A 13442-nucleotide genomic window follows, 5' to 3' on the forward strand; every position below is an offset into this window, starting at 1 on the left:
GTGTCCACCAATGGATGAATGAAGAGGTGGTATTTATGTACAATAGAATATTACTCAGCCACAAGAAAGAATAAAATCTTGCCATTTGGAACAACATGGATGGACCTAGAAGGTATTGTGCTGAATGGAGTTAAGTCAGACAGAGAAAGACAAATGTCATATGTGGAATCTAGAGAACAGGATCAACAAACGACAGAAACAAGCTCATAGAGAGCATTTTGATGATTGTCAGATTAGGGCTGGGGGATGGGTGAAGGAGGCGGGGATTAAGAGGTACAAATTGGTAGTTACAAAATAGTCATGGGGATGTAGAGTACAGCATGGGGAATATAGTTAGTAGTATTGCAAGAACTATATATGGTGTCAGATGGGTACTGGACTTATCAGGGTGATCACTTCAGAAATTACATAAATGTTTAATCACTCTGTTGTACACCTGAAACTAATAAAATATTGTATGTTAACTGTAATTGAAAAAAATAAAAATTAAAAAAATAATAAATTTGGGAATGATTTTGAGAAAGGCAAAATCATGAATAGTTTTTAGAGAAGACAAGATATGTACTAAGTAAAAATTGGAAATAATTTGATAAAAAAAAGGAATCCGTGGGCAAAAACAGTTTACCCAAAGTCTATTTTTACTTTTACCTTACATTATTCATGTACAGATAGCAGTAACAATATATTTTTATATGTATGTATGTAGGCATGTGCATATATACACACGGTAAATATAAAGTTTCTATCTATGGGTTTAAAATAGAACTAATTTATCAATGTATTAAATAAAAAATATATATACCATGCTAAATTACCATATAAATATTAATAAACAGAAAATCATATCTACTTTGCTATATACATATTTGTATTTCTTTTAAATTATTCTACATGGTACAATGAACTGTTTATATTATATTTAACTAAAGTGATCAACAAATTTTTTTTTCCAGACAAAAATGAAAGTTAGGAAATAGAAAATGGAGATTTTTCTAGGTTTTGCTCCATGAGCACTTATATCATATTAATAATTTTGAGGTAAAAAGAGCCACAAATATTATTCAAAGGCATTTTCATCATTTGTTAATCAATTGCCACTCCAACAAGGGTAAAAATTTTATTTAGTGACTAATGTTTTGTATATGTTTCTTTAGAAACTATTCATACTTCCAAGATTCTTATTAATTATCTAAGGTCTTAAAATTAAGAGAAAAACATTTAGATGCAGAAAACAGATTTTGACATATATACACACAAAAAGAGTGACAGATGCTTTAGATAGTAACTTGGACTCCTGAAAATTTTATCAAGCTGCGTGATCAGAAAGCCAGTACTTACTACTCTTTGAAATATGGGAATGAAAGGCTATCACCTAAATTAAACAAAATTATCTATTTTTTTTTTAGAAAAATAAGACAAATAATTTCCTTATGGGCATTTCTTCACTCTTTGTTTTAAGGGCCCTCCCAAATACACAATCTCGTTCATGCCAAAAGCTTCCCCAAATGGTCAGTACAATTCCAAATTGTCCTTAGTGAAATAATGCGTTAGAATCATCATATTAGTTTTATAACAAAGATGAAAACACAAGTTTGGCCTGGAAAAGGTGCAATTTCAGACTGAGACCTTATGAGAGCTGGAATGGTCCTTACAGATAGTGCTTGGGTAACTTCATCTCTCTGAGCTTGACTAAAGGCAAATGGTCACCCATGAGAGCCCAGGAAAACCTCCTGAAACAAGGCAGATGAAATTAGAGCAATTCTCAGAGACACAAAGACAAGACTAAGGAAGAAATCCTTACCAGGTTTTGAAATGATGATGTGAGCCCCACCTGGGGAATCCCCTGGCTCCAGCTTGAGGTTGGACCTCAGGCATAGCAGTAGCCATTAAGGAGGCTCCAAGAGCCCTGCCCTTAGTAGTCACACCTTTGGGCAACTCCTCTTCCCTGAGCGTGGGCAGGACCTGTAACTTGCTTGTAACCAGTAGAGTGCAGTAATGGTGATGGTATGTACATGACTGCATTTACATGATTACCTAAGAGTATAGCACCCATCTTGCCATAGGCTCTTTCCCCAATGCTGGTTTTGAAGGAGCAATTTGCCATTGATCTTACTCCAGAAGAAAACGAATTCTGCCACCACCCTGATGGATCTTGGAAGCAGATCCTTTCCCAGTCAAGGGTCGAATGAGAACTCAGCTTCAGCTGACATGTTTTTCGCAGCCTTGTGAGATCCTGGGCAGACGACCCAGCTAAGCCCAGACTTCCGACCCACAGAAATGGTGAAATAAACGTGTGCTCTTTCAAGCTGCCAAGTCTGTGGTAATTCGTTAAACAGTCCATCTCTTCCCTATAGATGTTCACTCTTCTCGACAATCTCATTTCTAAATATGTGACGTATCATTTAGATCCTTTCCTCTACTTGTGTACTGCTGAGGTTAAAATTACCCTATCTTCTAATTAGATCTTTGGGTAAAAATTAACCAATGCTCTTTTTCCTGTTTTAAACAATATTAATATTGCCACAGTAAAGGAAATGGAAATATATTAGCAGGGGCCAACTTTTATGAACACAACTGTCTTCAACCAAGTGCAGCAAGGACACCTTGTGTTGGGTATACAGTCTGTCTCCAGTTACGCCTTCTGTTTTACAGTCCCTCTAGGCTGTACACGTACTACATATTCAGTAACTGTTGAATTGAAACTGCAACTGCCTTCAAGTTTATTAATCAAGGGTATCTGGTCTGGCATTATTTCAAGTGGCACTTCTACTTGATGCCGCAAAACATGGACCCCGAGACCACAAACGATGACCACGCCAATGTTACTGCTGCCCGAGCCAAATTGCACAAGAGATGAGGGAAAACAAAGGTAACTAGAATTTGGAGATTCTTTACCATTATCTAGAATTAGCTGCCACAGAATTTCCCAGTATTGCACCTCTCCCACGCCTCCAGGTATCTGAAGCAGAAAAAAAGGAAATGGAACAATTCTCCCTAAAAGATTTTTCCCTTCTTTTTCTGCTTTAAAAAAGCACCTTCCACTATTGGCAGAAGTTTCTTAAGAATTCAAAGAACACCAATAAAATTTAGGCCAAATGAGATTTATAATTAGAAAATAGATTCTGTTTTTGGTATGACATTTGAGGATAAAATGAGGCCAAGTGCACGGGCAGATTTATAGACACTCAAGCACAAAGCAGATGATCTAGCTGTACCCCAGGTTTAATGACGTTGGCTGTACCTCTGTTCTCTGGCAGAATAGACTCTGGAAGGACAGGGACCATGTCCTGGTCAGCTCTGGATTTCTCTAGCACATAAGATACTGCTACGGCTGCTAAGGTGACATTTGAACCTAGATGTTCAACCAATGTCATTCTCACTCATGTGGTCCTAAAACTTCCAGGCCAATAGTAAGAAAGAATCACGCCATGTTTAGTCAGTGAAAATGACTGACGTTTAAAATATATTTTAATGAGAACACTTTCTCACCATTTTTAAATAAAAATATTTGCACTTTTTCATCTGAAGCTGCTCTGGCATTAGGACTTGGTTGCGTCCTGGTCTGCAGGGCTGAGATGCCACTGCACTACTAACTCCCCGTTGCTTTTGAGGCACGTGTGAGCCATGTCCTCCTCTGCTGGAAGTCCTTGTGGCAACCTCAGGGGCTTGATTCTGTGATACAAGAAAACACTTTTAGGATTCTACCAGGCAATAAAGTTTTAAAAACTGAAGTAACAAACGACAAACCTTATCAAATGTTTGACCACTTTCAGTTTTGCATTCACGGAAGGGATGTTCTTGTGAACTTGTGGAGTATGTGCCTACGAACAAATGGAAACCATGTTAGACACCAACTTTGAAAGTGCAGATGGTCCCATGTTTCAGTAAAATGTTAAGGTAAAAGCTCGCTCTATCTAAAACAAACTTTCAAATACACTCCACTAAATAATACATTTAAACAAAACATATGTATACACACCTTAAAGTTTTAAAGCCTTCAAATTTAAAACAAATTTAAACACTAAAGATGACTAAGATAGGTGCATACTTTTTCTAATCCAAGCATCTTTATTACATCTTTTTCCCAGTATGGACGTCTTTTTGTACTCCTTATTCTGGTAACAACATGCAGTTTATGAGGATGCTGCGGATCTCCACCATATTTTTCATGATCTGCAGGTGAAGGCTGAAATACCTAGAAAGGAAGAATCATAAATGGTAATTTTCAACTTAAACGATTTCTATGTACCTTTTTCCCCTCAAAAAACAAAAACAAACAACAACAAAACGCCCAAACAACTAAACAATCTCATCCTTAATCTTTCTATAATCCTCAGCCTCAAATCAAACATTTCTACCAGTCTGCTTACTCAGATGGATGGAATCTAAGAATTTCATACTCTAAGAAAAACATCACACAGGCTTTTTTTTTTGTGTTTGTTTTTGTTTTTGTGTTTTGTTTTTAGAAGGGCAAGGCAAGAGCAACTAGATGACACTAAAGAGTTCAGATGCCAGGAAGATGTATTAGCACTATATGAGCTGGGCACTGGGCTGCATCCCCTTGCCCCACTGAAATGGGGGAACAAACATATAAGTCTAAAGTGACAATAAAACTTGAGTATTATAAAATAATATGTACAAAGTACCATGAGAGTACAGACAGATGACCCTGCCTATGAAGGATCAGAAACAGCTCCACAGAACTGACATCTGAACCTGATTCTCTAAAAATCAAAAGGGTCTAGAAAGCTACCCCACAAAAAACTTTCGCAAGTACATAAAACGTATTGGGTAAAAATGTACATTGTAAAACTACTTGTAATACACAGCCATGGTCCTCAATAAACTAAATAAATTAGAATGAATACATTCTATATAAAACTAATAAGAGGTACTAGCATTAGGATGGCCATAATACATTCTTGAGTAAAAAAAAAAAAAAGAGAGAGAGAGAAAACCCACATCCAAATTCCACAGCATGCAGTAGGATCTTGTATTGGTTTCATCTGTACTGGATATGATACGTTCTATAAATACTGATTCTAAGTATCCACTATATATCATATGTGTAAAGGTCTCAAAGACATTAGATCAAGTCATTAAAAGTTATATTGTAGAAACTTACTCAGAGAGATTCATATCATATGGTTAAATGAAAAGAGCAACTAGAGAAACATTATACTTATGAGACAATTCACATCTTTAAAAACAAGACAGAAAAAGATGTGAGAGGTATTGACAGTAGCTGTCTGTCTCCAGGTGGGTGAGATTAAAGGTGTTTTTTGGTTCTTTTTACTTGTTTGTGTTTTTCTAGGGATTTTGAAGAGATGTGGGGTCAGAAGAATGATGGCAAGTGCACCAAAGAAAAAGAGAGAAGATATAAAACAAAACAGCATGAAGAGTATGAAATATTTGGGAAAACCAAGTGGTTCTGTGTGGCTAAGGTAGAAAAAAGCACAAAAAGCAATGCAGGGGATGAAGTTAAACTATACTCAACTATGTGGAGCTATTAGAAATTTCCAGAAGGGATATGAAGGTGTTGAAAGTTTGAAGCAGCATGACCATCTTTCAAAAAGAAATTCAGAAAGAAAACTCTTACGAAAGAATGAAATGAACCAGAGGTGGGAGACCTGCACGAGGAAAGCCGGTTAGGACACACTCATGGCCACGGTTTAAAAGCCTGAACTATGCAGCTGTCACAGGAAAGAGACTGATTTGGGGACTCTGGACAGTAAAACAGTTGGGTTTGTGCAGGGTGAAGGAGAAGGAGGGGTCAAGACTGCCTGGGAGGTCTCCAGTCTGGGGAATCTGGTAGATCAGTGGTCCCCAACCTGTTCGGCACCAGGGACCAGTGCTAACTATGAGAATCTAACGCTAACTATGAGACTCTAACGCCTGATGATCTGAGGTGGAGCTGAGGTGGTGATGCTAGTGCTGGGGAGCAGATGCAAATACAGATGAAGCTTTGCTAGCTAGACCACCCGCTGCTCCTCTCCTGCTGTGCAGCCCGGTTCTTAATAGGCCACATACCAGTGCTGGTCCACGGCCCGGGGGTTTGGGGTCCCTATGGTAGAGGATGGTAGCATTAACTGACATAACTAACACAGGATGAGCACTCTCTTTTTGTTTGGTTGACTGGCAGGAAAGTCAGATATTGATTCTAATTCCAGACATTTTTTACTTGAAATACCCCTGAGATATCCAAGCAGCAAGGTCTAGAAACCATTTGTGAATATAGCAATAAGGTCAGAAGACAGGCAAGAGCTGGAGATATACATCTCGGACTCATTTCTATGAAGTTTAAAAGCTTTCACATCTACTACAGCTGGTGATCAAATCACTGCCTTACACATTTTTAAAAAATGCTATGTCTTTATCCTTTTCTCCCAGAAGTTTACCGACTAAGAAACAGGAAAACATAAGGCATGGGAAAGAAGAGCAGCAGGAACACCATGACATGAAAAATAAAGACGTTTCTGATAAAAGAACATCAAACGCATCGAAGGTATCAAAATAGTCAATGGCAACATTATTCTTTTAAAAACATCAATGGAGAAGTGGTTGCCAGGGGCTTGGGGGCAGGGAGAATGGGAAATTACTGTTTAATGGAGATAGAGTTTCAGCTTTGTGAGATGAAGAGTCCTGGGAATGGATGGTGGTGATGGTGGCACAACAATGTGAAGGTACTTAATACCTCTGAACTGTACACTTAAAACTAAACAGTCTTCCCATACTTCCCAGCAACTGCATTCCTAGGTATTTACCTCAAATGAGTTGAAAACTTATGTCCATACAAAAACCTGCACATAAATGTTTATAGCAGCTCTATTTACCACTGCCCTAAACTGGAAGCCACCAAGATGTCCTTCAGTAGGTGAGAGGATAAACAAACTGTGGAACGTCCAGAAGATGGAGAATTATTCAGCAATAAAAGGAAATGAGCTGTGTACATAGCCACAAGACTTAGGTTATAAAAATGTAACTTTCATTACTTCTAGAATCTTGTTTGGTTTCTGAGTCCCCAGCCACTTTAAAGGAGAACGCCTTGATATTTTCAAATCTATCTTCTTCCTGAGTTCTAGCCTTTAATTTTCTAGTTAACTTATGGTTTGTAATTCTTTTGATTAAATATACAGCTCAGTAAAAAAAAAAAAAAAAAAAAAAAAAGAAAAAAAAGAAATGAGTTATCAAGTCATGGTGAGACATCAAGGGACCTTAATTTTTTATTGTTAAGTGAACAAAGCCAGTGTGAAAGGGATACATATTGTATGATGCCAACTCTATGACATTCTGGAAAAGGTAGACTATGGAGATAGTAAAAAGATCAATGGTTGCCAGGAGTTGGGGTCTAAGAGGGAGTGATAAGTAGGAGCACAGAGGATTTTTAGGGCAGTGAAACTACTCTGTACAATACTGTAATGGTGGATACAGGACATTATATATTTGTCAAAACCCACAGAGAATACAATACGAAGAGTGAACATTAAATGTTTACCTCAGCCCCTTACATGAATGACATCCCATTTTATTACTAATGTATTACACCACAAAGAGCATGTAATTACAGACTGCTAGACCAGGGGTTGGCAATATTTCTCTGTAAAGGCCTAGACAGTAAACATTTCCAGCTCGGGGCTACACCATTTCCACTGCCTGAAGTAAACTATGGACTTTAGTTAATAATAAAGTGCCAATATTGGTTTATCAATTTTGATATATGTCTACCAATGCAAGACTTTAATAGGGTAACTGTGTATGTGGGGAGAGGGAGTATATGGGAACTCTCTGTATTTTCTGTGCAATTTTTCTATAAACCTAAAACTGCTCTAGGAAATAAAGTTTACTTATTTAAAACAAAACAAAAATCAATGGAGGGCTTAGCCAGTGTTTTCTGAAAGAATGACATGTACACATAAATCTAGCAGAGAAAACTCAAAGATTCAAAGTGGCAACAGTCAACACAGAAAGGGATGCAAAGAGCCATAGAGACAGAGCCTGGGAGCAGGAAGCAGAGGACTGTATTCACAGGACGATGGTGATATGAAAACACAAAACATTAAGGAGAAAAAACCATACACAGGAATAAACATTCTGAGATGATGCAAACCTACTACTTCGAAGGCAAGTGGTACATTTTTATTTTTAATAATCATTAACATAAATCCTACTATGTTCTAAACTGCACTATCGCCTATATCTACAAATGATTTAACATAAAAGTTTTCAACATTACAAAAATAGGTACCTTTCAAAAATAATGTTTCAAAAAAAAATAACATTTAAAAAAAAAAATCTTGTTCTTACTTTATCTGGAATTCTTGACTTGGTAAATTTGTGACGAATCCAATCGGTACAAATGAGAGACTCCATACTTTTTGCCATAGTCTAAAATATGATGTAAAACATTTGTTTTTTAGAAATCTGTTTAGTGTACAAATCCATACCCACCAATTTTTAGGTGACAAGAGTCTGTTTTTTTTTTTTTTTTTTTACCTAATCTGTATCATTAAATGTTTATCTCAGCCCCTTACATGAATGACATCTCATCATACCACTAACATATTACACCACAAAGAGCACATAATTACAGACTGCTAGACCAGGGGTTGGTAAGATTTTTCTGAAAAGGTTCACACAGTAAACATTTCCAGCTCGGGGCTTTACCATTTTCATTGCCACTGTAGGATGAAAGCAGCCTAGACAATATGTAAACAAACGGGCATGGCTGTGATACACAAAAACAGATGGGGGACTGAGTTTGCCTGGGAGCCAGAGTCTGCCAAGCCCTGCTCTTGACAAAGTGTGCAGTCATTAGCCCTCAACAACACAATGTACAAGAAGGCCAAATGAGTTTCCAGTTTCCCTTCTAGTCCCAACCATGCCAATGCTCTGGTTCCTATCTCTTGTTCCCTTTCTCAATCTTGCAGTCCTTTCTCTCAGTTGGCCAAAGAGAAGGCACTTGCTGTCAATTCTTCACACCATGAAACTCCTCGCTGGGTGGGCAGTAGCTGTTCTCTCTGGGCATTCCCTGTACTGAGGAGATGGCACATGCACAAGAGAGGCAGCAGGATGCGGTGGGGGTGGGGGCAAAGGAAAGATAAAGGTCTTGATGCCCCCTGGACATTTCTAAGCCTGGTTCTGTGCCCACCAGCTGGAGAAATGAGACACCTATCCTCTCAGAGTCAGTTTCCTCAGCTACAAAAAGGAAGTAAGACTGGCCTCACAGGATTAATCTGAGGCTAAAGTGATATAGGTAAAGCACCTGACATTATCATCTAGAGCCAGCAGCAGGCCCATAACTAGGCTCTGGCCCTCATGCAGAGGTTAGGCTACCATGGTAGTTTCGAAAAAGGAAGACTCGAAGGAAAACACATGAAAATACAAACGTCAACAGTCTCTGGGACACTGTTTTTCTTCTTTCTGCTTTACTATATTTTTCTAATTTTCTGTGATTGAAAATGTATTCTTTTCACAATTGAAGGGAAAAACACCTAAAACTTTAGAAAGATTAAGGCAGACCAAGGGGAATTGACACTGGCTATCTTCACCAGCACGTTCTCCAGGAAAAGTTGTTTTGTGATTATAAAACATTAGGGATAAAACAACAGATAAATCATAAATAAGATTAACCCTCAACATAAAAAAAATACATATATAAAGAAAAAGTTCAGTTTAACTTGGGCATGACGTTTTATTTAGAAAAGAGAACGAAAAAGTTTTAAAGAAGTAGGAAAAAAAGATAACTCTTGAAAAGAAACACTTACTTGCAATCTGCCTGGTGGCCTCTGAACTATTGAGCGCAAAATCCCGGCCATGAGTCTGATGAGTTCTCTGCAACAGGAAATAGATCTGTGGGACAAATGTGTCATAGAAACAGATAGGTCCCCACTCTGCGTTAAATGCTGAGAGGGATGAACAAGACACAGTTCTTGCTTTCAGGGCACTAAGGATTTAGTAGTTAACTCTCCTCAAACTGATCCATAATTAGTCGAGAGAGACTGGTTCAGTTGTTGAGAATTTTTCTGTATATAAAAAACTAAACGAGTTAGTTTTCCAGTATCAAAAACCTAAACAAGTTAACTGTAAACTTGATTGATATTTAACAGTCAAATCTTGGTTATTTTAATAAAGGCAAGAATGAAGTTACAATAAATATTTTATTCAGAGTTCAGCAAAACCGTAGGTAGTAATTACACATTAACCACATCCAATTTTCACCAAATGAGTTAGAGCCTTGTGGATTTGACAAAAATGGGCAATGGGGGATACTATCATTTAAAAAGTCTTCAACAATAAGGGCTGATAAAGAACGCTTTGTTATAGAATCCCTCAAAATGAAAGAGCTGAAGGGACTGAAGAAACCCCAACTCCTATAATCAGAATTGGTAACCCTCTTACTTTATGTAGGAGGAAAACGAACCCCAGAAAGCCCATTTACCTGAAGGCAACCAGCTCTCCAGGGAGTGCACGGTTTGGAACCCAATTCCATTAATTCGCAGTCCAGTGCATTTTCACTAAATCATAACACTTTCCTGTTAAAAAGCAAAGTAGAACTTTTTTTTTCTTCTTTGTATTTTTAAACTATTCTTAACAAACATGCATTGCTTCTATGACTTAAAAAAGTCAAGTTTATTTAGACACAAAACAATCACAGCTACTATACGGGCACATACTGAAAGCAGAAAGATTAGGTGCATGAACATCATGTATATTTTGGATCAGTTACTTAATTTATGTGTTTCAATTTTTTCCCCAAAGAACAGAAAGAAAATAATACCTATCTTGTAAATGAGTTATTCTAAAAACACCTAAAACAGCACCTGGAACACAGGAAACCCTCAATAAATTGTAGCTTTTACTATTATGTATAAAATTATTAAATTAGTACAAAATTTTAATGAGAACACCCTAACAAACCAAAACAGGGTAAGTGCTGTACTTCAGTGTCCACCAGATTCGGGTTCACTCAAACTCTGCAGGTCTTTCCTATGATGTGGACAAAGCAATAGAATTGTGGGAATTAATGCAAGATGTCCCACGAAAAGAGCCAGACTTCAGAAAAATTCTCAGCGTACTGAACTAGTCTCTCCAGTTTGAGGAGAGTTAACTACTAAATCCTTAGTGCCTTGAAAGCAAGAATCGTGTCTTGTTTGTTCCTCTCAGCATCTAACACACTATCTGACGAACGATAGGTACCTAGTGTTTGTTGTTGAATGTATGAATAAATTAATGAGTTAGATCTGTGGTCTGCTCAACTAAGAATTCAGAAGTGCATCAGAATTTCCTGTCATTCAGACATCAGACCTCAAACATTACAAGACAGAATAACAATTTCTAGTTCAAATCACTCACTGTTTGCTTGGCTAGTTTTTATATATTTATATCGAGGCTCACTTAGAAGAGACACTTAGTCCTCTGGTCTGCCAATCAGATAGGAAATGTGAAATTATTTTCTTTACCATCCTTTTGCCTCCCAAGTTAAACATTATATACTAACCCAATGCATGTAGCTTCCCACTTTGTTAAATCTTCCTCCTATCACTAAGAATTCAACAAAAGCCTCCTAATTGGCTTTTCTTCTTCCATTCCAACTTCTGTCTTTACAGCAGCAATAATCTCATTAAATCCTAAACCAGATCACGTCAACTCCTTTGCTCCAAACCTTCCAAAGAGCCAGATTTCTCACTATTGGAGTGGGAGGTTACACATAAGCAAGTGTGGAAGGCTAGAATAATCCATGCTATCCAATGATACACGTTGGATAGAGTTGCAACTTATGTTTGGCTCAGTATAGATACTAAAGGCTATAGAAATAATTATAGATATGGATGTAACATGAGTTAGTTCTGATAGCTGAGAGGACCTAAAAGCAATGGCATCCCAGTAGCAATGAGCACACCCAGTGCCCAGGTCTCAGTTTCTAATAGAAGTCTCTAATAAAAGAACCCAGGGCTCCTCGGAGAAATAGTTGATTACAGGGCTTCAGGAAGGGATACGTAGAGATGAATCTGGAGCATCTTGCAGTGCTAGAAAGGAACACTAAAAAATCAAAATGATGGCGGTATATCAAAGGGTCATAAGAGCCAACTGAAAGAGCTCCCAGTGGCTAAAGCTGGAATAGTATAGAGAATAAAAAAACAAAATATTGGTTTGTAAAATCCAAACCATTAAATAACCATGAGTCTGTACTTATATAAATAAGTGAATAAGTTAAATTAATGAGATAGAAGAAACAAATCTCTCTTACAGAAGAATTCCAAATAGTTTATGAAGCTACTCCCCCCTCTAAGAGGTGGAGCAAAGCCACTCATCCCAGAAGGGTGGGCTATGATCCCAGAGGACAGTATAGTAAGGGGGGAAAATAACAATAGAGAAACCTGACAAATGCCACGTCAGCCAGGTGACCAAGGTTAACATCAACTGTGATAAAAGTCAAGTTGACAGCATGTATCCCAGATATGGTGGAATGAGAATGGCACTTCCACCTCTGTGGTCTTCCTCTCAAAAACCCCTAACACCACTCTAAGAGAAAAACATCAAACAAATTCCAACTGAGGGACAAAATACCTGACCAGTACCTCTTCAAATCCCTGACTGCCTCAAAATTGTCAAGGTCATTGTAAACAGGAAAGTTTGAGAAACTGTCATAGTTAAGAGGAGCCTATGGAAACAAGATGACTAAATGTTGTAATGCATGATCTTGATGTGATTCTGGAACAGAGAAAGGACATCAGGCAAAAACTAAGACAATCTGAATGAAGTATGAACTTTAGTTAATAAAGTATCAATATTGGTTCATCAATTATAACAAATGTACCATACTAATGTAACATGTTAATAAAAGGGGAAACTGGGTGTGGGGGTATATAAGAACTCTGTGCTATCTTCACAACTTTTCTGTAACTCTAAAGCTACTCTAAAATAAAGTTTATTTATTAAAAAATGAAAAACCTCCAATGCTTCTCTATTTCAATCAGCGATAGCGAGTCTTTAACTCCCACCCCTAGGACTTCATCTCCAATTACTCTCTTGCTCAATCGCTAAAAGTACTGGACCCCTTGCTGGTTCTGGAACTTGTCAGGTAGGCACGCTCCCTTGGACTGGCTGATCCCTCTCCTGAAATGCTTCAATTTTTGGCTCCAATCTCACCTGCTCAGCGAGGCCTACCCTGATTTCATTATTTAGCATTTGACCCACGCCACAACTGTCAACACTTCTAACCCCTCTTACGGTTCAATTTTTCCATAGCAATTATATTTCAACATAATTTGTTAGGTTTGTTTACTGTCTGTCTCCACCCAATAGCATGTTAGTTCTACAAGGACAAGGATTTTTTAATTTTATTTTATTTTGGGTCTGTTCTATTAATGCATGTAGCCTAAGCATCTACTTAAAGCAGCACCTGCCAGGTAGCAGGCACTCAATTTTTGCTCAATGAATGA

General features: G+C 37.7%; 1 protein-coding gene and 1 long non-coding RNA gene across 13 annotated transcripts in view; one reads left to right on the top strand and one right to left on the bottom strand.

Moving 5' to 3' along the window:
* Positions 1-3431: 3431 nt before the first annotated feature.
* The window catches only part of MRPL30 (mitochondrial ribosomal protein L30), a 12759-nt gene continuing 2748 nt past the window's right edge, over positions 3432-13442 (bottom strand). For 2 of the 12 annotated variants that reach the window (XM_011383765.2, XM_023525227.1), the window contains exons 2-7: positions 10439-10532; positions 9765-9849; positions 8305-8385; positions 4049-4195; positions 3748-3821; positions 3445-3672 (exon numbers count right to left, since the gene is read on the bottom strand). In XM_011383765.2, the coding sequence (XP_011382067.1) occupies positions 3540-3672; positions 3748-3821; positions 4049-4195; positions 8305-8385; positions 9765-9815 (486 nt within the window). In that variant the 5' untranslated portion in view covers positions 9816-9849; positions 10439-10532 and the 3' untranslated portion in view covers positions 3445-3539. Of the gene's footprint in view, positions 3673-3747; positions 3822-4048; positions 4196-8304; positions 8386-9764; positions 9850-10438; positions 10533-10917; positions 10939-13442 lie in introns of those variants that run through there. The other 10 variants (XM_011383766.2, XM_023525228.1, XM_023525231.1 and 7 more) reach the window with 8 other exon arrangements.
* Positions 4089-7507, top strand: LOC111733227. Its single transcript, XR_002777907.1, has 2 exons — positions 4089-4218; positions 5315-7507. It is a non-coding gene; the product is annotated as an uncharacterized LOC111733227 (long non-coding RNA).

Source organism: Pteropus vampyrus, unplaced genomic scaffold, assembly GCF_000151845.1.
Source record: "Pteropus vampyrus isolate Shadow unplaced genomic scaffold, Pvam_2.0 Scaffold541, whole genome shotgun sequence".
Lineage (NCBI taxonomy): Eukaryota > Metazoa > Chordata > Mammalia > Chiroptera > Pteropodidae > Pteropus > Pteropus vampyrus.